At 43.9% G+C, this 27,938-nt stretch overlaps 2 protein-coding genes across 2 annotated transcripts in view; one reads left to right on the top strand and one right to left on the bottom strand.

Moving 5' to 3' along the window:
- IFT140 (intraflagellar transport 140) overlaps positions 1-27,938 on the bottom strand; it is a 281,216-nt gene that overhangs the window by 40,957 nt on the left and 212,321 nt on the right. The gene's annotated exons all lie outside the window — the stretch shown is intronic.
- Positions 44-20,011, top strand: ATP6V0C (ATPase H+ transporting V0 subunit c). The gene is made up of 3 exons (XM_081888104.1): positions 44-514; positions 15,973-16,156; positions 19,126-20,011. The coding sequence occupies exons 1-3, from the start codon at positions 430-432 to the stop codon at positions 19,328-19,330; spliced, it is 474 nt and encodes a 157-aa protein (XP_081744230.1). The 5' UTR covers positions 44-429; the 3' UTR covers positions 19,331-20,011.

Genomic DNA, 27,938 nt, shown 5'->3' with positions numbered 1-27,938 from the left:
GGAGGAGGAGGTGCCCGTCTCGGCCCCACGTGACCCCCGGGCAGCCGCCATTTTGTCCTGCGGTGGCTGGGTATTTAGAGCGAACCGCGAGCGCAGTGGCGGAGCAGCAGCTGCAGGACGAGGAGGAGCGACGGAGCCGGAGAGCGCCGCTGCCAACGCTAACCAACGAGGCCCGCCGTCTTTGCAGCAGCCTCCGCCGCCTGTCAGGACGTTTGAATACCGCTTGGCGGTAGAGGACTAAGCAAGCGGCGCTAGAGGACTTAAGGAGCCCCGTCACCCGCCGCCGCCTCTTGCAGCTCACAGCCGCCAGCCCTTCGCCCGGCTCAGCTTGGCGCCGACGTAGCCGTCCTCCTCCACCCCCCTTTCGCTGCTTAGTCTTATTTTTTAAAACTCTCCCTCCCTCCGCCGGCTCGGTGCATCTCAGCAGCCATGTCGTCCGCAGCCACCACCGCTCCTCCCGAATATTCCTGCTTCTTCGCCGTCATGGGTGCCTCGGCTGCCATGATCTTCAGCGGTGAGGCTGTGGGGTATTTCCGACGAGGACCCACGGGTGGGGCTTGGCGGTGGGGGTTTGGTTGAGGAAGGGCGTCATGTGAGGAGGCTGCTGCTGCTGCTGTTGTGTGGCCTTGCGTAACTGGGCTGGGTGTCATCCTGATCGCGGCGGGGGGGAAGGCGCTCGGCTCAGCCAGGGTGGCTCTGCAGCAGTTGGGTGACTTGCTTCCAACCCACCCACTCGCCTCTTTTGCACATCCTGGGAGGAGATCCTGCCGCAAGCGGGGAGGGGGACAAGTGGGATCGTTATACAGTATTGAGAGAGGGGGGGGGGAGAGGGAGCTTTGCCTTGGCCAAACCCTGAGACTCTTTCGTGTCTCCATGAAGACGTCTCTGGCTGCCTCTGTGTGTGTCTCATTTCTTCCCCAACCCCCTCCTATGCCTTAGGTGGAATGGGGGCTTCCATCCCATTTCTCCCAGCACCTTCCTGCTCCTGTTGTGCAATTCTCCACGAAACCGTCTTCCTTGTCCTGCCTTTGGACTTGGGAGAGGCAAGAAAGGCGTGGGCACGGGGAGGTGGCAAGTCTGGCGTTACCTCTTTCCCTCTGCCAAGGTGTTTCCCCTCTTCCCTGCCCTACTTGGAGAGGGAATGATCTAGTGTCTCCCCTCCCCCTGCTTCCCAAGGTTGGCAAAAATCCCTGCAGAAAGCTTGTGGGGTGGTTGGGGAAAGGAAGGAATTATTGGGAGGGGGCAATAGGGGATGTGGTTCCTTGACTCCTTTCTCTGCTTGGGTATGGGAGTGCCTGCAGGCATGCTGCTGATTATTGGATTTTTCTTTTTTTAAAAGCTTTCATTTAAAATTAACTGGGGTTCCCTTTGCTTACAACCTGGGAGGGGCAACATGTATTTAGTTTCAATATTTAATCTGCCGGCTCTATATTGTATCCTGGTCTTCAGTGCAAGAGACAGCAGGTGTCCTTCCTTGCTCCAGCCTGTCCCAGTTCCAGGGCTTGGCTTAAGCGGCCTGCCTCTCCTTGTCTTGCCATTCTGTGGCCGCAGGAATGTCCCTGCCCAAGTGATAGGGGAGAGAGGGCAGTGCGGGGGCGAAATCCCAGCCCAGCTGGACGTGCTCTGCCTGTCACTTCCGTTGCTTCAGTGTCTACCTTTTTCTTAATTCTCTCCCTTTTTGAAGGTTTTCAGTACTGCCTTCTGTCGCCCTACTCTACCAGCTGGCTCATCCGGGGTATTGGCAGGAGGGGGGAGCAGAGGCAAAGAGAAAAGGAGACTACTGCTGTTTCGGAAAGCAGAGATGCAAAGGGGCAATGAGGGTGACGTCATAGGGGAAGAGTGTCAGCTGCTAGAGGAGCCCCTGGCTGGCCATGTGACTGCAGAGAGGGAGGGGGTTGCAGCCTCTGCTTCTTCACTACATGCCATCCGGAGTGCTAAATTAACCTAAACCTAGGTGATTCCATGCAGTCATGATTCCATGCGGTCAGAGCATCCAGGCCAGTGAGGCTGGAACATCTTCCATCTTGTACCAAGCAAGCACTCCCACAAGGCAGTCAGATGGATGTGCAGCACTTGGATTAACTTGCTGTCTGCCGGTTGCAAAATCTGGCTTATCCTTGCTGAGATGTAGTATGCAGCTTGCCCTCCAAAGTCCTATTGGGGTTGCTCTGGAACTGAATTGTTGTGTTAGGAAAAAGACCTGGGTGAAGCTATCTCTACACAAGACTTTCCTGGAGGTGTCATTTTTGAATCTGTATGTTGGCTTATCAACTGAATGCCAGCATATTAAACTGACACACCATTCTGTTTAAGTGAAATGCAAATAACACTCTACATGGGCTACCTAAATTTTGTAAATATTTTGGAAAGAGGAATTTCAAAGTATTGTTACTAATTGAAAAATGCAGACACACTAAACTTTACTGCTTTCCTTCAATGTGTAAGGATAACCTAGCAAGCACTGCTGCTGCTGTTATCTGTAGCCATGTAAAATATGCTTCTTGCTAAACTATTGCAGCTGCTTTTAAGCTTAATGGGGGGGGGGTCTTGATGCCCATGTACAAATGGCATCAAACTACCAGCATGGCTCTAACTAGCCAACTATAAAATTCCTTGTGCTGTTTAGGTAGCAATTGTAAGTACGTTCCATTAGAGTTGAGCATAACTTGAAAATAAGCATCCATATAAGTTAGCCTCCAGGAGAATCTCCTTCCATATAAGGCTCCACTGAGCTATTGCACACCTGAATAGTTCTAGAGCAGGCTTCCTCAAACTCGGCCCTCCAGCTGTTTTGAGACTACAATTCTGATCATCCCTGACCACTGGTCCTGCTAGCTAGGGATCATGGGAGTTGTAGGCCAAAAACATCTGAAGGGCCAAGGTTGAGGAAGCCTGTTCTAGAGTATCCACTGCATTATTGCTATTAAAAAAAGATGCATAGCTCTTCCTCAAAGGAACTCTAGGCTGTTCTTTATTCTCTCCCCTTTTAACAGCCCAGAGAGGTAGGTTACACTGAGGTAGTGACTAGCCCAAGGTTGAAGCTTTATGGTTGAGTGGAGACTTGAACCAGAATCTCCCCAGTACTAGTTAGTCATTCTAACCACTACAATATTCTGGCTCTCATTAAGACAATTGCTGTTTCTTACCTAGCACACCAGTACTTTCTGACCAAGTTTAGCCACTGATTTTGTCTTCAGGAATTATTTTACTGAAATCAAATGAAATTAGCATATGGGCAAAAGGAAACTTAGCAGTTAATAAATTCCCACTGTACACGAGAAGATTGCTGAACTTTATATGGCTTCCTTAGCAACTTTGTGCAATAGGCTAATTTCTACACCCCCCCCCAGGGGTGCCAACTTGAATAAAATATTGGGGAGGGGAGGTAAGCCCAGCCCTGCATAATCTATCACAGTGGCAGTGTCCATCAACCGAGGGTGGGGTGGGGGGCTTCCTCAAATACTTTATGGTGAGGGATCTTGGCCCCTAGGAATTGGCTCCTCTGCTTCCCCCTGTCATTTAACCAGACATGCAAGCTGCATGATCAGAGTTCAAGGGCACATTCTAGCCAAGCAACATTTCCCTGCAGAATAGCTACATACAACTGCCTCTTATCTATTCTGGCAGAGCGTGGGGAACTGGATGGGTTCTGTTCCAGTGGAAACTGGTTGTGGTGGGGTTTCCAAATTGTGTTGCCAGGATCAGTGACTCTGAGAAGGCCAGTAACAACTGAAGTTGTCTTGGGAATATGGCTTGTATACCATTTTCTTCTCAGCAGTGTGCTGTTCCTGTATAAAGCTGTCTTTTGAATGGGCCCAACAGACCAAGCTGGCCCAGAATCCTTTGAGGTAGATAACTCATCTGACATGCAGATGCTCCTAGTGATAACTAAATGTAAGAAGCATTTATAAAGGGAAAGGGGTTTGCAGATGGCTAGTCTAGTAGCCTGAATGCATGATATTTCAAAATAGTGTCCCAACTGTAGTCTCTTAAAGCAGCAATGGAAAACTTGCATTGCAAGCTCATGTTGTCAGCAGCACCCCAAGTTGAGTTGGCTATTGAGTATTGTTCCCTGCATTGGACTAGACCTCTCAACAAAGTAGCAATAAGGTGTGAACAGTAGCTTTGAGAGACTTGTTCTAGATCAGATCCGGTCATTGGCTAAACACCTGGACGTTTTTGTCCTGCTGTGAAAAGCACTGTTGAGAAAGCCTCTGCCAGATAGATGGGTGTGTTCATATGTTGAAAAGTTGTTTGATAGAACTTGAAGATTGAATCAATTTGTGGAAAGGTATTCATGATTAAAACTGTGTTGGACAACCATACATAGTTCTTGGTGAATGTTCTGTTAAATACCCAGACACCTTAACTAGCAGTCTATTAGTGAACTGCAAATGGCACTGAATGCTAATCTTCAGAGAAGCAAGAAGCTAACTTGTCAAAGGCTTCCATTCCAGAGACTTGGATATGCAGTGTCTTAAGATGAATGACTTAGTACCTGTTGGTTTGTCATTGAACACTGCCCTGGCACACCTTAAATAAGACACTATGTCTTAGTTCCTCATGAGCTGTGCAAGACCAGTCTAGTACTACTAAGTTCAGGCCTTGTTTTGTGCTAGCCAGCTTGAGACAGAAACCATGTTGTATAAACACCCATATCTTGGTCCTGTACACACTAATTTCTGATGATAGTAAACAGCTTATAAAACTCATTCTGGTCATTGCTGGCTAACCTTGTGATGGTGCTACCTTTCTCCTGCAAGTGCCATCATGACCTTCAAGCATACAACCATATTTTGTGATATTGTACTTATTTGGTGACTGATCTCTAATCACAAGGCTTGTGGGTTTTCCCTGCTCCATTGGATTATCAGATGCTTCTGAGTGATGTGATTATCTAATATTTCCATGTAACATAGTTAGACTATGGCAGAAGGAAATGGGTGACAATAATTTCCAGTGGTTACAAGTACTCTATATTGATCCATGTTAACTTCCTACTTGATATAATCTTCCTTGTAATGTGCATCTATCTTTAGAAAGGTGAAACCTGGAATTGCCTGGCTAGGGAGCACATTTCTGCTCCCAATATGGCTAGCTGCATAGCTTTTTTAAAAAAAATCTCTAAATTGCTCTTTAGCTGGGTGGATCATGGAGAAGGATAATGAAAGCAAAACTTAATGTATTACAAGAGCTTTCTGGACTGCTTTGAAGAGGCAGAAGCTGTTAAAATGGCTTCTTCTCTTGTAATTTCCTGACCAACAAGATTGTTTGACTAAACTTCACAGAGTGCTGTTACCAAAAGCGGATTGTTACAAAGCTTAAAAATAGCATTACAGTTAGCATGGACTAGTTTACTAAAGTTGGGTATTGCCAGATGTTCGGATTGGTCATACAGTATTCTAGTATACCAGAAACAAACACATGAGATTGCACGCCACGTCTAAATTATTTTATTATTACTTATTAGATTTATATACTGCCCTTCATCACAGGATCTCAGGGCAGTTCACAGAGTAAACATACAAGGTAAAAACACAAATAGTTAAAACGAACAACAAAATAACCCCCCCCCCAAAAAAAAACCACACCATGTAGAATATTAAGCAGCCAAAGGCCTGGTTGAAGATGACATAGGAGGGATTCGCTAGGAACTTCATATAAGCAACCATTAACACCATATGTTATAATCTGGCCATGTCAAACTGCACTTTAGGAAACTTCTAGAGTTCTGCAGTAGATGAGCATGTCAGTAAAACGTAGTTTCATTTTTTCCAAAGCTGAGACAGACAAATGAACATAGATTGCTGTGATCATTGTCCTACTGTGACTGTCACTTTGTCAAGTGTTTCATTCTGCGGTTCTTCAATTAAACCATCATCCAATATTATGTTGGTCTACAAGTCTCCTTTCCACAGAAATGAGTAAAAGCTTTGTTTTCAGCCCTGGCTGACATAGTTGCATAATAGCTAGTTCCTATTGATGATGAGATGGTGTTCTTGTGATCCCCCAAATTCTAAGTACTGTAAACTGTAGAATATTTGCAGATCCTGATTGTAACTTGTAAAATGGGTGGAAGGTGTGAAGGCGAATGGATGTCTGACTTTGGCCTCTGGAAGCCCTACAGAATGCTGGTCTTAGCTTTCCCTAGGCTTCCATGCAACTAAGTGGCCTACTCATAATGTTTTATTTAAAAAAATCAATGAGGGTTTGTTGGTGTGAATACCAAGTAAGGTGTGCTGAACCAGTCCAAAACACATTTGCTTTTCTGATCTTGACATTAAATGTACAGATAAGCTTTTAAGTGATAGCCTGCCCTGCCTTCCATTGGGGATCTTTGTGCCAGAGTTAAGATGGTGGAGAATCTTTTTGAAACACAGTGCATTCTTCTCCCAAACTTTGCAGACATCTGCCAATACTAACTTGGATCTTCATGATCCACAGACAAGGAACTGTCTGTTACTACCACTTGAAGTGTTAAGAGAAGTTAGAGATGTATTGTTGACAGATGATCTGCAACCCCAGAAAGCCAGCCAGTTTAAGTACCTGTGATATTTCAGCTTCTAGCTTTAAAGCACTGCACATGCTTGAAGCCCTCTCCCCCACTCTCCAAAAAGAACACCATATGCTCTTTCAGGCATAGGTCCATCATTCACTCTACTTTAAGCTGCTAATTGAAGGCCTCCTTTCTTCTCTCTGTTAGTGATCTCCAAACTTGCCTAGCAAAAATGGGATCTCTTGGCTTACTGTTGCTCACAATTTGAATGAAGGTTTTCGTAATACATTTTTGCCTAAATAAGAACTGATAGAGCCAAGATCTTTTTAAGCTTTTATCTGAATTCCCATGTGCAAGAAATGAACTGTTTAACACCCAACTGGGGGTTGGAGGCAGGGAGAGAAAACAGGAAGAGTCCAAAGATGGGCAAACTCATTCTTTGAATGTTTGTGAATGGCAAGTTGCTGTAAGAAACCACGGAGAAGTCAAAGTCAGGAATTAAACTTTACTTCTCGGAATGCTTTTCCGTTTCTCCTTTGGAGCTTGTGGCATCGCTTTGCAGGTCTAGAATGTATCCTAGTGTTCGCGTCTTCAGTCCTGCCTCCTTACCAAACCCCGACAGGTTTGGCACACGCACAGGAGAGTCACCCTGAATGCAGCCAGATCTCCCTGTCCCGAGGATTTACCTCCTCGGGTTTTGAGGTTCGCAGAGCCCTAGCGTGACCTCTTTATGCCTCACAAAGTTCAGGATCTCCCCGGAGAGTTGATCCTGCACTCCTTCAAATGGCAAGAGGAAGTTGCAGAGTGCTTTACATGTTGGGTGGGGCACAAGTGGTGTGCTAGTACTCCACATTCTGGCAGAATTAAGATAGAATTACCTTAAATCTGTAAGTAAATTTGTGGCCATGAGGACACATCTAAGTCAAGTCTTTAGAAACAGGTTCTCAGTCCTATAGGTAGAATAGCAGTTGACTATGGTGGGGCAAGTGGGAGGGGGAAGGAGGTTGAGTGCTGTGTTAGCACATCTTTATGCTACAAAATCCTGCTCAGGTTTTTCCAACAGCAATTAAGTGTACATAGCAGGCAAATAAAACTTCAACTTTGTAATGCTAGGAAATGCCAGCTGCAAAACCCACAACAGAAGCTTTTAAGTTGATGGATATATATGTTATGAAGTGTATGGTATGCCTACATCCTTTTTGTGTTGCTATGCCTTCATTTGTATGGAAGTGTTCTCTTTAATTTGCAGAAATTAATCTAGACTTGCTTGCTACCTTGATGGATTTCTCCCAGCATGTAGAAGTCATGCTACAAAGCAGGATTTCTTCCTGTAATTACAAGCTTTTTTCTAACTAGACTAGAGCAATGAAAAAAATATTAGGTTTGCTAGAAAGCTGCTATAATGTAAATCCATTTCCAAATAGCAAGAAGCTTGGCTTCTAATATACAAACCTGTACTAGGGCTGAACTAATAAAATGTAACTGGATGATGTACTCCAGTAAAAATTAAAGAAGACTTGTATTTGTATGTTACCAACCTTCCTTCGACCTGAGCAGGCCACTTAAATATTTTCACATGGCTTGTCCATACGTCCCAGTTAAAGCCATTTCTGTCCAGTTCCTCATCTTAGAGCTCTGCAAGATTTCTGACAGCTTTTCAATCTAAGGTACCTAGCTGTCCTCCATGTTAACTCTTGGTGCAAGAAGGTTTTCACTCATTCAGATTTGTATTAGTGTAGTCCCCTAACTATTGTGGCAAGGATATGCTCTGCTTGAACATGAAGAAGACTATCTCCTAAATCTGTTGTCATATGGACTCTTGACCAAAGGCTGGCTTACTGTCAAATCAAGGAGAATGAAGTGACTAGATCATTTGCCTTTATCTTGTCAGCACTTTCTAGATTATGCTAATAATTCTTGATTAAAATAAAGATTCTGTTGCAATGGGACTTTGACTTTAAGAATTACATCACAAAACCAGTTGCTACTTTCAGAACTTCTAACTTGAGACTGCCACTGAAAACACTTAACTAAAGTGTCTTCCTTCTCAAGCAAGTTAGAGGTTCTGAAAATAGCAGCTGGTTTTGTGACTAAACTAACAAGGCTGTGTCTTAATTCTTTAATCCTTCTATAGATCACAAACTTCCTGGCATTCATGCAATATTCCACCAAAATCAATATTCCTGCATGAAAGCTGTACATAGCTTTACACCATGTGCCATTAAATATATTATCAGAGCAGTGGCTACTAGAATAACTAAATTAAGCAGATGTTTGGAAGCCTCCATTATAAAACCACAACTTCACATATTTCATCAACAAAGCTTTAGCAACTCTGTGCAGCAAAGACTGGGCAAGCATTCAAAACTATTCTCATGGTCATGGTATGCACTGTATAATTAAAATGCAAGCCTCTGACAGGAAAAGGTGGATTCTACAACCTGTGTAAGATTCACTGTGTCTACTTGCACAATTTTTTTTCCAGTTTCAGATAAGCAAAGAGTTATTTAGGACAGAGTTTTTCAGCTGTTACTGTGCCTAGCTAAATTCTGCCAGTTGCACTTCTCTCGTGACTATCATCATTTGTGTGCTTAGTAATAAAATTTCTACAGCCAATTTTTATAGCAGTGCATCTTCCAACAGGATTATCCAATATCAGAAAAGTGGAAATTGCTTGGCCTTAGCCACCCTCTTCAAGGTTCCTTTCCTCTACAAGTTAACTTGGATCCCAAATGGCTCCTCTGCGTAAGGGATGGAGCAATTTTTGCCAACCTCAACTGCAGGTGTCCCCCCCCCTTCGTTCACAGCATATCTGTGTTACTATGTATTTGCCTGCTAAACAGTCTGTATGGTGTCGCCTTCTCACCATCAAAAACGAATAAACCTGGGTCCATAGAGCTATTAATCAAGACTTCTATCTTCTCCAGCACAACTGTTCAGCAAGTATAGATTTAGAAGATGGTAACAAGTCCATATGACTAGTCATATATTTTTGCAAAACTCTTGGCTGACATTTACCTGGACGTATGGAGGATTAAGTACTTCTGTTCCGGGTTCAAAATTAGCTGGGCACCAGGTGCATATCTCAATCTGCGAGCACCTCAAACACTGCTTCCGTTGCTACTATGAGTGGCAGAATCTGGATTTATTAGAGTAATGGCTAATTTGGTGCATGCTGTGCAGCCTTTCTGTACTTTTGATTGGGACACTGTAGCCCAGTTAACATCACAATAAATGATGGGTTGGTGCAATTGAGGGGGGAAACCACAAGCTTGTGTTCAGATGAAACAAGAAGGCTGACTTGCTTCATCCACCATACAGCAGAAGTAGGGAGGACCATAGCAGAACTTTTGAACAACATGCACTGTACGGTTTTTTAAATATCTTCTGAACCTGATGTTGTTTGTAGCCTAATGTGATTGTAATAGTATGATCCTAACTATGTCAGTAGTGAGGGGAGAGAGACTGTGTTGGCCAGCAGGTAATGGTTTTTTCCACCGGCTTTGCCCTACCCTCCAGCCCTAAGAGTCTTAATAAGAGCTGTATCCAGAGGGAGGAGAGAGGGGAACTTTTTGCCATCGGGGTGGTTGGTTTCACCTGTGCTGCTACATCTCCAGCCCGAGGAACCTTCAGAAAGGAGTTGCTGCCATGGGCATTATATGTAGACATATTTTAATGAGCAGAATAGAGTAAAAGTTTGGGGTGTGGGGGTGTATGTGAACCTTGCAGTGCTTAGTTTATTTTTTGGCTGCTATTTGTTGATGTTAATATTATTTTATAGATTATAAATGCTGTATTGATTTGTTAGTCATAGAATAGGACCTTTGCTTTAATTGTGACTATCTTTTCTTGTTGTTGTTTTGTTTCACTGATTTGTTAATTATTCCACAAGATTTATGTTGTATTTCTGATGTTCTGTTGTGTTCTATCATGTTATTTGCAAGCCACCATGGAATTCATTTGAATGAAAAGTGGGCATAGAAATATAATTAATCAAATCAGTCAAAATCAAATATGTCAAATGCTTACATAGCAATGAATGCAAGAGAGTCATTCTAATCTAACATGCTGTTGCTGTAGCTCATTATCATAGGGTAGATCAACTTAAAGCAAGCTTCAAATTAAAAGAATGCACGCTGATTGCTTGATGACACTGGTAAGGATGGTTTCAGTATTTTTTTATTCCTGTCAAATGAGCCTGCTAGATCAAATCAAGGGTCTGTGTAGCCCAGCATCTCTCTGACAGTAACTAATCAAATACCTCATGGAAATAAGCAGATCACAGAACCAACACTCCCCTATTGTGTGTCCCCAACATCTCGTATTGAGGGTTAATGCTACCTGTTTAAATGTTTGTTTGCATACCAGGATGCAAATAGCTATCACTATTAAGGGATTTATTTCCCAAGCAGCAATCTCCAGTACCAACTGCTTGTAAAACAGAGGTTTGAAAAGTCAGTTTGATAATGGAAAAAGAGTATTCTGTTCAAAGGGTGGGATGGGGGGGGGGAAGAAATATTCTCAAACATACGTAAGTGCCTAAAGTAGCCCCCTGGATCCTTGCCAAAATTTGTTAGAAATTTAAAACAATATTACTATTTTGAAAGATGCACAATGTATTGCTTATGTAACTGGAAACCTGCATTTTTTTCAAGCAGTATGTGTGCAAAAATACACCTGTTCTGGGGAGGGGAATTGCTTCATTGCACCAGTAAAGATCTTCATGTCATTTCACTTCTATTGATGCTCAATTACAGATAACTTATTTACCCACCAACCATCTGGTACTTCAACTAGCTGTTCTAATTTAATGTCCAGAAGCAAGTTTGTCCAGTGAGATGGGACGTGTTCTTGGTGATTAGGTGGTCACAATATTCACAATTTGAGAAGCGAACAAAGGTGGTGGTTAGATGACACTTGGATAAAATTTTAAATCATCCAGTCGGTTCAGACTTCTGCCAAAGCTACCACCTGAATCCCAATAATGAATCGTAGATTCCTAAGAAATAGAGGAAAACAATAGAATGGGAAAAACCAGAGATTTGTTCAAGAAAATTGGAGATATGAAAGGAACATTTCGTACAAAGATTACCATAATAAAGGACAAAAGTGTTAAGGACCTAACGGAAGCGGAATACATCAAAAAGAGGTGGCAAGAATACTCAGAGGAATTCTACCAGAAAGATATGCAGGTAGTGTGGTTGCTGACCTTGAGCCAGCCATCCTGGAGAGTGAAGTCAAATGGGCCTTAGAAAGCACTGCTAATAACAAGGCCAGTGGAAATGATGGTATTCCAGCTGAACTATTTAAAATTTTAAAATATGATGCTGTTAAGGTGCTACACTCAAATATGCCAGCAAGTTTGGAAAACTCAGCAGTGGCCAGAAGATTGGAGAAGATCAGACTACATCCCAATCCCAAAGAATGCTCCAACTACCACAATATTGCACTCATTTCACACGCTAGCAAGGTTACGCTTAAAATTTTACAAGGCAGGCTTAAGCAGTATGTGGATCGAGAACTCCCGGAAGTGCAAGCTGGATTTCGAAGGGGAAGAGGAACCAGAGACCAAATTGCAAACATGCGCTGGATTATGGAGAAAGCTAGAGAGTTCCAGAAAAACATCTGCTTCTGCCTCATTGACTATGCAAAAGCATTTGACTGTGTCGACGACAGCAAACTATGGCAAGTTCTTAAAGAAATGGGAGTGCTTGATCACCTCATCTGTCTTCTGAGAAATTAAGATTGCCAGAAGAAATATCAACAACCTCAGATATGCAGATGATACAACCTTGATGGCAGAAAGTGAGGAGGAATTAAAGAACCTGTTAATGAGGGTGAAAGAGAAGAGCGCAAAATATGGTCTGAAGCTCAACAGAAAAAAACCTAAGATCGTGGCCATTGGTCCCATCACCTCCTGGCAAATAGAAGGGGAAGAAATTGAGGCAGTGAGAGATTTTACTTTCTTGGGTTCCATGATCACTGCAGATGGTGACAGCGTTTACAAAATTAAAATACGCCTGCTTCTTGGGAGGAAAGCAATTGCAAACCTAGACAGCATCTTAAAAAGCAGAGACATCACCTTGCCAACAAAAGTCTGTATAGTTAAAGCCATGGTTTTCCCAGTAGTGATGTATGGAAGTGAGAGCTGGACCATAAAGAAGGCTGATCACCAAAGAATTGATGCTTTTGAATTATGATGTTGGAGGAGACTCTTGAGAGTCCCATGGACTGCAAGATGATCAAACCTATCCATTCTTAAGGGAATCAGCCTGGAGTGCTCACTGGAAGGACAGATCCTGAAGCTGAGGCCCCAATACTTTGGTCACCTCATGATAAGAGAAGACTCCCTGGAAAAGACCCTGATGTTGGGAAAGATTGAGGGCACAAGGAGAAGGGGATGACAGAGGACGAGATAGTTGGACAGTGTTCTCGAAGCTACCAGCATGAGTTTGACCAAACTGCGGGAGGCAGTGGAAGACAGGAGTGCCTGGCGTGCTCTGGTCCATGGGGTCACGAAGAGTCGGACACAACTAAACAGCTAAACAACAACTAGACAACCATCAAATTGGTTGTTTTACATACAGCATTGCAAACGTATCTAGTAGATATTTGACTAGGTTTTGAGAGATTTAGTTATGGGGCTAACATGCTTTTGCTTATACAGTGGTACCTCAGGTTACATACGCTTCAGGTTACAGACTCTGTTAACCCAGAAATAGTACCTAAGGTTAAGAACTTTGCTTCAGGATGAGAACAGAAATCGTGCTCTGGCGGCGCGGCGGCAGTGGGAGGCCCCACTAGCTAAAGTGCTTCAGGTTAAGAACTGACCTCCAGAACAAATGAAGTACTTAACCCGAGGTACCACTGTATTTATTACAAACCTAGTTCTGCAACTCATATTTAAAATTATATTTAAAAAGAAATCAATTTGCTTCCATTAAAAAATAATAATTCCAGCCTGCTTGCTGCTTTTGGTTGCCACAGCCTATGCACACTACCATGTGCATAATGCTCAGGCTGGTGGTGGCGAAGACAACAGCCAACCTCTCAGCCTTGTCTCTGGCCAGTTGTAATAAGTCCAGTGGACAAGGCTTGAATAGATGCCTGTGGTATTGGCTCATGAATGTGACTTAGAAGGAAGAGGCTATCCAGTGGTGGTTGTCCATTTCTCTTGGCTACACAAGCAGGCAAGGAATGCTAGCTAGGCTTCCCATTCAGAAAGCTGAGTGCCAAGCAGCAGAACAGGGCAGTAGTCCTGTGGCATGAGTTTTCTGCGAGCTTGGTGCCACCGTGCCTTTTTTTTTAGTGAGTAAAAAGAGAACTGAAACATTCCCTAGCTGATTTTCTATGCTTGTGAGTGTGTCTGAACAGACGTTCCCTAACATAAAGCTGCCACAAACACCGCTGACACTTAACTGTTGCCAACACCACCTTTCCAAAGGAGAGTTTTATGGTAGGGAAGAGCCAAGTGCTGCACTACCCCAGGAAAGTGTCATGTAAACATGCTGATGGCTTAATTAAGGCTTAACCTACAGCCAATAAACAAGCTGATACCTAGCAACCTTACTACAGGTTTCAGGTGTGAGAACTTTGCTCCATTATATGGTTATTTATGCAGGTGAAAACTACTTAAAAGCAAAGCATTGCAATTAAGACTGGACTTTAAAATTTCTGCATTCCTGGGATGAGACTGGGGAAGAATAGCCTTACTGCAATCTGGCAGTGCAAAAACTACAACTGCCATGTTACTGTCTTTATTTTAGTTCCTCCTTTTCCTTTGAAGTAGATAGTTTCTGTACATTAAAAGCACAGATGAGCTACATTAGATCAGCTTAAGGTGTTGTACTAGATTTAGTTGCATTTGTGGTACATGGCTCAGAGGCTCCATTGGTGATGCAGGATTAAATCAGCCAGCTCTAGTGATGAAGCCATTTTGGCACAGAGTAATGTAGGTGGGACGCAGGAGGCGCTGTGGTCTAAACCACTGAGCCTAGGGCTTGCTGATCAGAAGGATGGCGGTTTGAGTCCCCGGGACGGGGTGAGCTCCCGTTGCTTGGTCCCAGCTCCTGCCAACCTAGCAGTTCGTAAGCATGCAGTGCAAGTAGATAAATAGGTACCGCTCCGGCAGGAAGGTAAACGGCGTTTCCATGCGCTGCTCTGGTTTCGCCAGAAGTGGCTTAGTCATGCTAGCCACATGACCCGGAAAAACTGTCTGCGGGCAAACGTCGGCTCCCTCTGCCAGTAAAGCAAGATGAGCGCCACAACCCCAGAGTCGTTCGCGACTGGACTTAACTGTCAGGGGTCCTGTACCTTTACCTTTAATGTAATTGCAGCATCCTGGATCCATGGGCTCACTACTGTAAAGTGACAATTTATCTAAAAAGTCCTGAGGCCGTTTAATGCTTTGGCACCAGCATGTGTCTCAAGTGAAACTTGTCATCCTTTCATCTAGGAGGATACTGGTTAACTTTATACCTTAAAATAGGGGCTTAGGGCTGAATGTGGGGGGCTTTGTATTTTCTGGGGAAGGGGGTGTCAAGTGGCTTCAGACATTTACCTGAAAATAACAGGCTGCATTGACCTAAGATGGTGGGGGACACGGAAGCTGAGGCCATGTTGTAAAACAGTTAGATGCTGCTATTCATTGCTTCCAGTGCTGCATCAAGAATGTTGGTTGTCCTCATGCCTTGAGTGAAGGCATGTGTCCATCTGGGGATCATAGTTAAACCCTAGATCAGGCATAGGCAAACTCGGCCCTCCAGATGTTTTGGGACTACAACTCCCATGATCCCTACCTTAACAGGACCAGTGGTCAAGGATGATGGGGATTGTAGTCCCAAAACATCTGGAGGGCCGAGTTTGCCTATGCCTGCCCTAGATTGTAGCCAGCCAACCTGGGCAGTGGCTAAAACATATAGTCTTGTTGCTGTTTGCACAATAACTCTTGACACTATGCTTTGTCTACCATTTCTACTTCTAATCTACTGCGGGTGGCCCCTAAATTAGAAACAAATATCTTAGTCACAGTGTGTGGATAATATAGTATTGTGGTCTCTCTGAAACCTTGCTTGGCACGTTGTACAGCAAGCCTGACTTGTAACTTGTGAAGCTACATTGCTGCTCAAGGCACACAACAGGTCCTGTTAAAAAGCTGCTGATGGACTACATGGTCAGAAGTTTAGAATTTTTAAGATACTATTTGTAAAATAGTACTGTGTTCTCTGTATTGCTTGCATGGGTATTCTTTGTTACTTGAAATTAGAAATCAGTTTAAAAATTGTATTGTATGACATTCATACCCTCAGTGTGATTTTGTATTTTATTCAAATTATATTTTTGCATGTTAACCAAAGTCCAAGATAATTTTACATAGTACTGATTTCTGTGCCAATATTTTCCTTCGTTCTTTTGTATTAAAAGGGTACAATAAGCTTGGCAAGACTCACCTCTGGCTTTTCTCTTCTTCCTTCCAGCATTGGGAGCTGCCTATGGCACAGCAAAGAGCGGCACAGGCATTGCAGCCATGTCTGTTATGCGGCCAGAGCTGATCATGAAGTCAATCATTCCTGTTGTCATGGCGGGTATTATAGCAATCTACGGCTTGGTAGTGGCAGTCCTTATTGCCAATTCCATCACAGTTGGAATTACACTGTACAAGTAAGTTTTCTTTTTGAGTCCTCTGCATTGCAAGCTGTGCTGAAATTAAAAAAAACAACACTGAAATGGCCAGTTGGCATGTCAGCTGCAGGTTTTTCAGTGGCTCTGTAGTACAGGGGTCAGCAAGGCTCAAGCAGCCTTGGCCGCTTCACTCCCCTGGAGATCTCTCCGCGGGCCAGATCACATGTGTGTGCGATCCGGCATGGAGGAGGCGTGTGCATGCACATGTGCAAACGCTATTTCAGGGGCTTCCTCGATAGGAAGCCCCACCAGCACCGCAGAAGTGAGTCCCTGTGCCGCGCTGTGCCAGTTTAGTGCAGCGCACAGGGACTTGCCAAGCGGGCGGCAGGGTTCGGGGCTGGCTTGGCGGCTGGTTAAACTACCCCCGTGGCCGTATCTGGCCCCTGGGCCATAGGTTGCCAACCTCTGCAGTGTAGTATGTGGGAGTACATCTGTAATAGAATCCTCTTCTCAGTTCCTTAAGGTGCAAAAAAGCAAGACTCTTCTATATGCAAATGATAACTGTTAATGGTTATGTTGCCATGCTTGGCTAATGATAGCGCATTTTGAAAACAGTTGCCATGTAATGCTTGGCAGCACTTGCATTAATATGTGCTGCTCATAGCTGTTAAAAACCTGTGGGATCCCATTTGCTAAAGGCCCCAGCTATTTCCAGGTATGTCCTTGAAGTTGTTGAGGGTTTTTTAGGATTTTACCCCAGGAAATTAACTGCCACAGGGGCTGGATTAAACCGACCGGCGGGCCAGATTAGGCCCCTGAAACTACTTTGGACATGCATGTTGTAGGGTATACTCAACACACAGAAGCATAGCTTCAAAATCAACCCATCTTGTTCATATTGAGCCTGGATCAACTTTGTATAAGTACAGTCAAAACTGCAAGCTCAAGGAAACACTGGGCTTTATGTGCTTAAAATGGTCTATCATTACTTAATATAGAGTCCCTCTGCTTTGAGACTTAAGCTCTAGCATTGTGATAGAAAGGTGTTCAGCCAGCTGGATTCAACTCTCAAATGCCTTCTGGTAATAACTGGGATAAAAGGTATTATTTCCAGCATGCTGGGGCGGTGGGATTTTTTCTGAACATCAAGCCCTCGTGTAATAATACTGCAAACTCTTTCAATTTTAGCTTTTCATACAGAATGTTAAGGCTATTGTTGAAACAATAGTACGAGGCCCCCTCTCTTGATCTGCAGAACTGACTGCTCACTTGAGCCAACTGGGCTGTAGTGGGTTTTGAAAGCTTGAGGGGCTTTTCTACTGAACTTGCCCCCCCCCAAGTCTTCAAACCAGATAAGGCAAAATACTTCAATATGTAATAACTCTGACATGTGGCGCAGTAGTGAAGCACTGAATTATTCAGTGATGCTTAATTTGAAGCATGTCTGTAAACCAATCTCTTGCTGCTACGCTAGACTTAAACAGGCATGGATCCTTGCATTATGTACCTAGAATAAGCTGAAACCCAATCTTTGTTAAACTTTCATGAGAAGTTGTAGCAAGCCTGTGACTCCTACCGGGCATATCTGCCCTGTAAGGAAATAATCAGCCATGAGTGCATTGTCTACTATAGTTTGTTTTAACTGTGGCTCATTACTAGAACAATAGAACTAAGATTAATAGGAACTGATGAGATCATGTAAGAACCTGCATGTAGTAGCTGATGGCTATCTGGATGTCTAGTTAATAATCCATCCTAAGAAAGTTATTATTAATAACTTGCCAGTAACAGTTATGAATGGAGAACTTTATTGCTAACAAAGCAGAGTTGTATGAATGAAACAAACAAAAATATTTGCACTAATTTTGTTACTTATTCCGTATCCATCCATTTTGGGCTGTTTACTTTTCCTTCAGGGTTTTCCCTCTTGGTCTTTGGGCTGTCACTGTTGAAGATCTGCAGACTCAGATGCAGGCTATTCCAAGGGACTTGGTTCTCTAGCATAAAATCCAGACTTTAAAGCAAAGCTTGTGGCAACAAGATTGCTTTTGTTAGGAACTCATGAAAGTAGTGAAAAAGTAGTCACAGAGCAGTCTCCCGAGTCTATACAGTGGTACCTTGGTTTACGAACTTAATCCATTCCAGAAGTCCGTTCTTAAAGCGAGCCACGCTTTCCCTAATGAGGCCTCCTGCCGCTGGTGCCCTGTTCTTAGATCGAGGTAAAGTTTGCAAACCAGGACACTACTTCCAGTTTTGTGGAGTTCGTAAACCGAATCCTTCGTAAACAGGACTGTTCTTAAACCAAGGTACCACTGTATAAGCTAATTGTGGGCTACCTTGCCCTTTGCTTTTCAAAGGGGCAGGAAATCGGAACTTCCTGCAACTAAAATTGGTCCGCTTGGCAACAACTGTGAATGGCTCAAAATCCCCCTTTTATAATATTTATTAAATTTATATCCTGCCAACAAACAGAGCAGCAAAACAATGCAATTAAAAAACAAAGGGTTGTGTCTAGCCAAGTTTGACTCAAGAGTAGTTGCAGTGGAATTAATGGGCCTAATTTAATCATGCCCATTTTTGTTAGGTTTACTCTGAGCAGAAATTAGTTTGATAGGACAGGGTGCCAATTAAAACCATTTAAAAGCTCATATCCCCACAGTTTAATAGTTAACTAATAATTAGCATGAAGGTGGTCTTTGCAGTCCTGTTAGACATGTTACTTGAAACTGTTTAACTGACTTCTTAACAAAGCTCTTAACTGAGCTGATTTAGAATAGGAGGAAAAACTGCTTATCGCTGCACAGCAGCCATAACTTGGGCAGAATCTTATTAAGGCAGAATGCTTGCATAGTCTAGGAATGCTGATTTGGCCGAAAAGGCTTTCCAGGAAATTTCTGAATGGGTTTGACTTGCCATTCCTAGAAGAACAGTACTAAGCTGTCTCAATGTGATTGGAGTGTGTGTGTTTTTGCTGCTAAACTTTTGTCCCCCTTGTCCTTCACCTGCAGGAGCTTCCTTCAGCTGGGCGCTGGTCTGAGCGTAGGCCTCAGCGGGCTGGCTGCCGGCTTCGCCATCGGCATTGTGGGTGACGCAGGCGTACGGGGGACGGCACAACAGCCTAGGTTATTTGTGGGCATGATCCTGATCTTGATCTTTGCTGAAGTCTTGGGTCTCTATGGCCTCATTGTTGCCCTTATCCTTTCCACAAAGTAAAATAAAAAAAAATCAGAGTATGATGTGTTTAAAAAAAAAGTTGAAAAAACAAACAAAACTAATCTCCAGAATGAAAATGGTCTCTCCACAATGTGTACAGTTGTCATCAGTTTGGTAGTTGATCTCTTGTAAATGCGCAATGTATGTTAGTGACTCGTCTGTCTTGTGTGTACTTCAATATTAAAGAGAATGAGCTGCCTCAAGCCCTCTAGGCAAGGCTTGGGGAAGCTCATGTGCAATTTTCCATCCATTCTGCCATTAGAGTACTTTATGTATAAATATGAACTAGAAATGGTAACTTTTTTCTCTTCACTGGATGTTTTATTTATAAGACTTGACATGTTCATACATATGGAGCAAGAGTTTTCAATTTCCCATGCTTATATATATTAATCTCATATATAGGTAGATTAATACACTGTGGGGTTAATTGTAAGTGCAGAGAAATCCTTGGATGTAATTTGAATCTCAAAAGATTGCTGTCGTGTCCTGGTATTGGAGTGTGCGACTGTTTGTGTTTATACAAATAACAGCAAAATGTCAGACACTCCTGTGTTCCCAGTAGTAAAAATAAAAATAAAAAAATCTGTATGCTCCGGCATCAAAGTTGTGCACCCAGTGTTGGGTTTCGCAGTTATACGTTTCCAGATAATAAAATTTCCTCCACTACATCATTGTAAAGAGGTGTGTCTTTGTGTGGTTTGTCTGAAATGCAGGCTTTTGAAACACTGGCTCCACCTAACCCTCTGTGTGTAAATGCAAGGACACCTTAAAAACTGCCTGGAGGTCAATAAACTAGTCTTGATTTCCCATTGGCACCCTAGTTCCTTGTGCATATTTTTGGGGAGTATGGCTGTACTTATTCCTGTTTGCTTTTTTGGTGCTAGGCATAATCCGCTTTGTACTATGGGTCTCTTCTCTGCACAGCAGTTGGCACATGGGCAGCAGCTTGTTCAAAGGCATGTCTGTGGCAAGCAATAAGCAGGACTCCACCCAATTGGACTGTGGAAAAACAGGCTTCCTGATCAGATGACGCCCTGCCCTCTATTCCTCACTGTCATATGAGTTTCAGGACTGTCTTGACTGCAAAATACAGTGGTACCTCAGGTTACATACGCTTCAGGTTACAGAGTCTGCTGACCCAGAAATAGTACCTCGGGTTAAGAACTTTGCTTCAGGATGAGAACAGAAATCGGGTGGCAGCAGTGCGGCAGCAGCAGGAGGCCCCATTAGCTAAAGTTGTGCTTCAGGTTAAGAACAGTTTCAGGTTAAGAACGGACCTCCGGAACGAATTAAGTACTTAACCCGAGGTACCACTGTATCAAAAATCTTTGGACTTGGATCCAGTGGTTGAAATTTCCTAGGTGCCATGCACATTTTACTAGTGTGCGTCTAGTTGCAACCACATGGAGATTTCTGGGCACCAGGTTGGCAACCACAGTTTAAAAACCTCTGCCTTAATCCATAGTTATTTCCATTTCCCTTGTGTGTGTTGTAAGAGTGATTACAGTCAAGCAATGTAGTTCAGATTCTAGCATTGGAAAGGGACCCTGAGGATCATAAAGTCCAACCTCCTGGCAAATAGACAGGTTTCGGTTGCCACAGCAGAATAAGTTTAAGGTGCCATTTGGCACCTAGCTTTTATCTCCGACTTTCTAACAGTGCTTGGATCCAAACAGCAGTAAAGCTCCGAGACACTTTGGTTAGCGCAGTGAGATGTGCTTTTGTTCCTCAAGGAGCCAACGGAAATACCATCACAAATGGCTTTGCATTTAGTTCTGAAAAAAAACTGTTTTGTTTAAAGTGGGGGGAGGGGAGAGAGAATGTACTGTTTTTCAAGAAAACCTAGTACTAAAGCCAGTGTGGTTTCAGATGCATGGGATCCTTCTCATGGCATACATCAGCTTTGGGGAGCCTGTTTCCCCCCCTCCCCAGATACCGAACAAGAATTTTCATCAGCCTCGGGAGGCACAGCCAATAGTCAGGCATGATAGGAGTTGCAGCACCACAGTTCTCTTTACAGCTAATGTACGCCACGTGCACACCTCCGGGTTTTCTTGTGTGCTTGGAGAAAGCATCTTACGGATACCGCAGTAGAAAATTGGGTATAAAAATAATGTGAGAACTTGGCTTTTATTTACATTTAAGGGAGTAGATGCAGATCACTAGATATGAACTTTCACCAATGATCTGTAGACTACAGGGATGTGGAAACCGCAGCTCTAACAGTAGTTAGAAGGCTACAGCTTTTATTATAATCTCTCCCTTAACTAGGCCGGCTGTGGCTGATATGTAGCTGAAATCAAACAGGCAGTTCTTCAGCCCTGCCATGCTTCATCATTCCAAATTCCACCCTTTACTCATGGAGCAAATGTACTAAAAACCAGAGCCACGATTATCAGGACTCTTGATTTGGGCATATTATAACTTCAACCATAGCTAATGAAAGTCTGCACTTCATAATTTCCCCAGAGCTGTATTGTCTAGCTCTGGGAATATGAGCTACAGTTGTGCAGTAACAGCTTTTTCATGTATGGGCATTTATGAAGGGAAAAAGTTTCCTCCACCACCTTGAGTTCCTTGGAGGACTGGCAGGGTAAAAATAGAGATATAACCTAAGGTCACCCAGTGTGTGACATGGCTGAGTGAAGATTTGAACATGGGTCTCCTTGTTCCTATGCTGATAGTTTAGACCAGTGGTCCCCAATTAGCTAAGGAATGAGGAACCAGTTTTTTAAAAGCCAAGCCATGGACCCCCCCCCTTTTGGAAAAAAAATGATATCTGTTTTTTGTTATGTGAATGGTGCCACAGACCAGAACCTCTGCTCTAGACTGATATATACCATATCTTGTTGACTGTCAAAGTAGGTAACTTTAAAAGAGACAAGAGATTGCAATCCTGTGCATGCAAATTTAGGAGCTGGCTCAGCTGAATTGAATGCTTCAGAGTAAACATGTGGCAGCTTTTCCTTCCCAAATGTGACCTTGTTGTTGCTGTTAAGCATCCATTCACCAGCAGGCCCCAAGGTGCTTTACACATCTTGGATGTCAAAGGTGAGGGTAAAAAGGTGCATCTCCAGCATTCCCCAAAAGCTGTATAGTGAAAAAGCCAGGCACAACTCTATGGGTAGGAAATCCACAATTTAGGGGCTGCCCCAGAAAATTCTCTCTCCTGGGCCGCCACCACCCAAACTTCTGAGTGTTGTGTGGAACTACAAAGAGGGTCTGCTCTACTGATCTTAACACTCAGGAAGGTCTATAGGGAAGCAGACACGTTCAGATACTTGGGGCCTAAGTTGTAGGTGGCTGGATATACCAAAGTGACGGGAGCATGATGTGCATAGTCCTTTACTACTGTCTCTTTAAATGAGCAGCATAATTTAAAAAGGCAACCTGCAAAGAAATGTACAAAGCGTGCACCCTTTTTTCACAAATATGTGCATGGCAACTGGCGGGGGTGGCGGTGGGGTCCTATGTATTTTTAAAAGAAAAAGCGAACGATCCACCTATGCACCATTACCCAAGTCTAAATGTTTTGAGATTCTGATGGTATTATTTGAGTGCAGAGGAGGCAAAACCACATAAGGGACCATGTGCAGAAATACAGAGTAGTGAAACACAGGAGCTCAGAATAAGCCTGGATATTTATTTCTTGAGAGCCGTGTTGGTGCATCCTAGTAAGGATGAAGTAGGTTGAGGCATCCCTGCAATTACATCAGCAGACAGTCTCTAGTGATTCGGGCCATTGAGAACTTCTTCGTGACTCATTCAGCCCCCCTCAGACCCTTTACGAGCTTCACAGATTGGATTGGAGAGCATCCCCCCACACACCTTGCCAAGGCAGTACTTGTATGGGTCTCCTTGCAGTGGTGGTGGGTGTGGGGGACGTGAAATGCCAGCGTTTGCAGCATCTAATTAAGGAAAAAATGGTTTGGGTCTGCAGATAAGCTCTTGTGAAATGGAACGGATCGCCTTGTTCTGATTTTACATTGAAGCTCTGCGCTGCAGAGTGAGTCAGCCCTGCAGAGGAACAGAGAGGGGGAGGGAGAAGCTGACAAAAGGGAGAGGGAGAAGCAGCAGCAGCAGCAGTAGTGATGGATAATAACCATTAATAGGCCACCTCGGTCCCTGGAAGAGGCCTTAAGTCAAATGCTGATTGCGTAGGTAAATTCTCTTTCTGTTATGCTTCATCTTTTAGCTCGCTCCCCCCCCCCCCCAAAAAAAAGCCCTGGGGAGGAAAAAGCAAGCCTGTACTGACATAGGTTCCTAGCAAAGATTTAATTAGAAGTGTAGATAATTACAGGTCCTGTCAATTTCTTTTTCTGAAAGAAGGATCACATAGTACAGATAGCTGGGGAGGAGGCTTAAGATGTTGCTGGACTCCCAATGCCATCAGTCCCAACCAGCATTGTCCATGGTCATGTTCACACCATAAATTTAAAGCACTATCACCATGGTTTCCCACAAAAAGATCTATGAGCAGTAGGAATTAAAGGAACTTCAGGATGCCGAGCTGTCTATTTCCTCCACAGAACTACAGTTCCCAGTGTGGTTTAATAATCCCGCTTCGAAAGGCACTCTGGCAATTGTATCTCTGCGAAGGGAACAGGGGTCTCCTAACAACTCTCTGCGCCCTTAGCAAACTACAGCTCCCAGGATTCTTTGGGGAGAAGCCATGACCGTTTAACACGGTATGATAGGTGCTTGGTATGGCATGCCAATTATAGAGATCTTGGGAGTCATAGTACAGTAACATCTTGAGAGCCTGCGGTTCCCCAAACAACTATCTCTGAATGGAACACTAAAGTGTATTTTCTGTGGAATGGCTGTAGCTGTTGTGACCTACATGTGTAGCAACCTGGTTGTAAGCTTTATTTATTGAGCCTGCCAAAAAAAAATCTTCTGAAAATACTGGATTCCTTTTCAAAGAAAGGTAGGATTTATTGAGGGGAGAGAGAGAGTAGTAACACATGGCAGTAGAGTGCAGTGCTCTCTGCATGCAGATGATCCTAGATTCATTTTCTTGAGGTCTTCAGGTAGTGGGAGAGACCTCAATCTGAACCCCTGTGGAGCAGCTGCCCATCAGTGTAGACAAGGGATCACCAAGCTTTTGGAACATTGACACTGTTCCCTTCTCTCTCCGGTCCTCCAGGTCCCACTCCCCACCCCATCTGTTTCTGGAGAAACACTCCCCACCCCATCTGTTTCTGGAGAAACAGATCCTTCTGGATCCTCATAAGCTTAGCATCAAAACCACCAGCACCTGGCTGTATCCACAGATGGGATCCATGATTTGTTGCTGGTCTTGTTGTTATGTAAAAACCATGAGAATCCATGGCTTGGGTCAAGGTTTTTGTGTGGATGACAAGCTCCAGACCTGTGATTTTTTACTGTACAGTCTACAGCGTACACTTTATTTTTAGTTGCTGGGTTTTTTGAGACCTTGTGTAAAAAATCACTCAAATTCAGTACTCTTAATTCCTTTGAACCTCCTGATCAATGGTTACCAATCTTTTTTCCCTGTCGATCATTTGAAAGTTGCTGTCAGACTCCTTTTTCTGTCTTTTGTAGCAATTGCAGTGTGGTGTGTTAGATGCTATGTGGTTTTTAATTGTATTTTTATTGCTTCTTTTATTTCTTACATTCTCTCTTATTGTATTACAATTTGCATTCCATGGAACTCAGTGAAATACAAAATAGGAAATAAAATAAACACCAAAATCACAACTAAAAACTTAATGACATGTCGTGGACCACCTGAATGAAATTCAAGGACCATCACAGTTTGGGAACCCTTGCCCAAGAAACGTTGTTTATTTCAATTTTATTTATTGCATTTAGATCTCACTTTTTCCTCCAAGGAACTCAAGGTGGCTTGTGTGGCCCTCCCTCTCCTCATTTAAGCCCTGCAACAACCCTGCAAAGTAGATTATGCTGAGAGGCAGCGACTGGCCTAAAGTCACCCAGTGAGCTTCATGGCCAAGTGAAGATTAGCTCTTCCAGGACCTAGTCTGACACTCTAACCACTCCACCACACTGCTACCAGACCAAGCACTAGCAAAATCCATCCATTTTCTGAACAGACACCACACACAGTCTCTTTCTGCTGCTCTCTGTCCTGTCCTGTGTTTTGTTTTCTGCATCTGATCTGGTTTCCTGTGGATCAAGAATAGCTAACTCAGGCTCCTAAATTTTCCTCCTGGAAGCTGATGCTCCAAGAGCAATCTAATCTACAGAGAGGCCTGAGAAAAGGACAGAGGCGCAAAACGCACACCAACTAAACCCTACGTCTAGATCATGTGCCTGTTGCCAAGTGATACAACTGGTGCTTCGCAGCTTGAATTCAGCTCAAGGGATTGTTTTACATGGCTTCCTGGTCAGCCCTTTGCCCTCTGCTCTCCTAGCTGGGCCAGGACCGAGGAAGGCAGGGATAAGAGCGGATTGCCGTGGCAGATCAGATCAAAGTCTTATCACATGGGTGGGGAAACCCAAACTTTGGGGTGTCAAATGTGGCCCTCGGGGCCTCTGTATCTGGCCCTTGGAACTCTCCTCTTGCAACAATCACTCCTCCCACACCACACCTCTCATTGACTTTGATTTGCACCCTGAGTGTTTTTGCCTGGCTGGAATGTGTCCTTGGGCGCTGATAATATCTCCTGCTTGTCTGAATGGAGAAGGGTTTGCAAACGTTCAACCTACTGTACAAAGGGGAAATCTGCATCCTTTGCTCTGCTCACTTTTGCATTTGGCCCCACCCACCACTATCATGTGGCCCTCAGAAGGTTGACCAGAAAGGAAAGCAGCCCTTGGACTGCCCCATGGTCCACCTAACCTAGCTTTCTACCTCACAAGCAAGCCATACAGGTGATGGCTATCCCCAATTGCTTCACCCTGGCACCTAGCATTCAGAGGTAAACTGCTGCTGTCTATGGCAATTTCATTTTAACTACAATGACTATTGACTCGTACATCCCCAGTGCACATGGAGCATGCGTTTCAACAAAATATGGGTCAAGTGTTGATCCATTAGACTGAACCCAGTCGGAAGGTGTTTTATACATGAACAACACTACCTTGTGAAGATTGAACCAATACCCCTCCTTGTGTGGAGATGCCTACAGTCATGCCTCGGTACAGTACAGAGGCACCTCAGGTTACATACGCTTCAGGTTACAGACTCCGCTAACCCATAAATAGTACCTCGGGTTAAGAACTTTGCTTCAGGATGAGAACAGAAATCGTGCTCCGGAGGCGCGGCGGCAGCAGGAGGCCCCATTAGCTAAAGTGGTGCTTCCGGTTAAGAACAGTTTCAGGTTAAGAACGGACCTCCAGAACGAACACCACTGTACTACCAATGGAGCATCGTCTCACTGATTTACAGGGACAGGTAGCGTTACTTGGCATCATAGGTGTGTACACACCATACATATAAAACACATTCAAGCACCCCACTCCAAGGAATCCTGGGAACTGTAGTTTACCCACGACAAAGCTGTGATTCCCAGCACCCTTAGCAAACTACAGTTCCCATGATTCTTTGGGGAAAGGTTTTTAATGTATGGTGTGGATGTGACACATCATGGTAGAACTCAGACATCCGCTCAAAGGGCCCCCTCAGCCTCATTTTTATTCTGTTGGCAAGAAGGGGAGATGGGCTTTCAGAAAGAGAACTAAAAGGAGGTGGCAGAGAGGGTGGTGGCCCTCCTCACTGCCATCTCTGGCATTAACAGCACCCTTAAGGAACTACAATTCCCAGGATGCTTTATAAAGTGAAAAGAGAAGTGTTAAAGTAGATTTCAAGAGCACTTTGTGCAAATATGAACAAGCGCTATTCTACCAAGATCTGCATCTTAGCAGGAACAGTGGTGGCAAGGAGGAAGAGTCTACTTATTTTGCGGTGCCTTCCAGTATGAGTGACTCAGCCCTTAGCTCATGTCCTCCCTGCCTTGCCACTAAGATGTCAGAAGCCTTTATTAATATGCCAGACCTGTTGTCAGGAAACCTTTCAGCAGGGAATAAGAAACACCCCTCAGCTACCAACAACACAGATGGATGACTGGTTTTCACAGCCACCTCAGATTTCCATCACATTGATACAGTACTGCAACTAGGTCTTTCTGCATGCATCATTATATCCTACATTCGTGTTGAATATATATATATATATATATATATATCCCCCGCGCACACACATACAATGCCCTGAAATCTGCAACAGATGAGCAATGGATTTGATGGTATCAGCCAGAAGATCCTTGACACCGAAAAAGGCACGTGGTCCTGAAGATTTGAGCAAGGTGTTACTAAGTTATGTATGCTGTGCATGCTGGCATCCCCTCCACAATCCACATTTAACTCCCGATTTTTGTGCCACTGAATTAATTATTAGTATTGCAGGCTTCAAGAATCTTCTTCAGCTTGAAGGTCACATTCCTTTCTGGGCAGCCACATCCTCTCTCGCCTCCTTCCAAGCAATCAAGAGGCATTAGCAGAATTTCAGCTACATCCCAGCCAGGCAAAAACATTCAAGGCAAATCAAGGCCAGGGGGATGGGGTATTGACCTGGTGAGAAGGGTGTGTGACTGAGGAATCAGAGAATTGTAGCGTT

This window comes from Podarcis melisellensis (assembly GCF_964234715.1).
Source record: "Podarcis melisellensis genome assembly, chromosome: 14".
NCBI classification, from domain to species: domain Eukaryota; kingdom Metazoa; phylum Chordata; class Lepidosauria; order Squamata; family Lacertidae; genus Podarcis; species Podarcis melisellensis.
Note: the sequence above shows the minus strand (reverse complement) of the source record. Positions and strands in the feature narration are given on the sequence as shown.

Coding starts and splice junctions, on each gene's coding strand:
- ATP6V0C (XM_081888104.1), top strand. CDS start 430: ATGTCGTCCGCAGCCACCACCGCTCCTCCCGAATATTCCTGCTTCTTC. Junction 515..15,972: donor GGCTGCCATGATCTTCAGCG/GTGAGGCTGTGG, acceptor TCTTCCTTCCAG/CATTGGGAGCTGCCTATGGC. Junction 16,157..19,125: donor GTTGGAATTACACTGTACAA/GTAAGTTTTCTT, acceptor CTTCACCTGCAG/GAGCTTCCTTCAGCTGGGCG.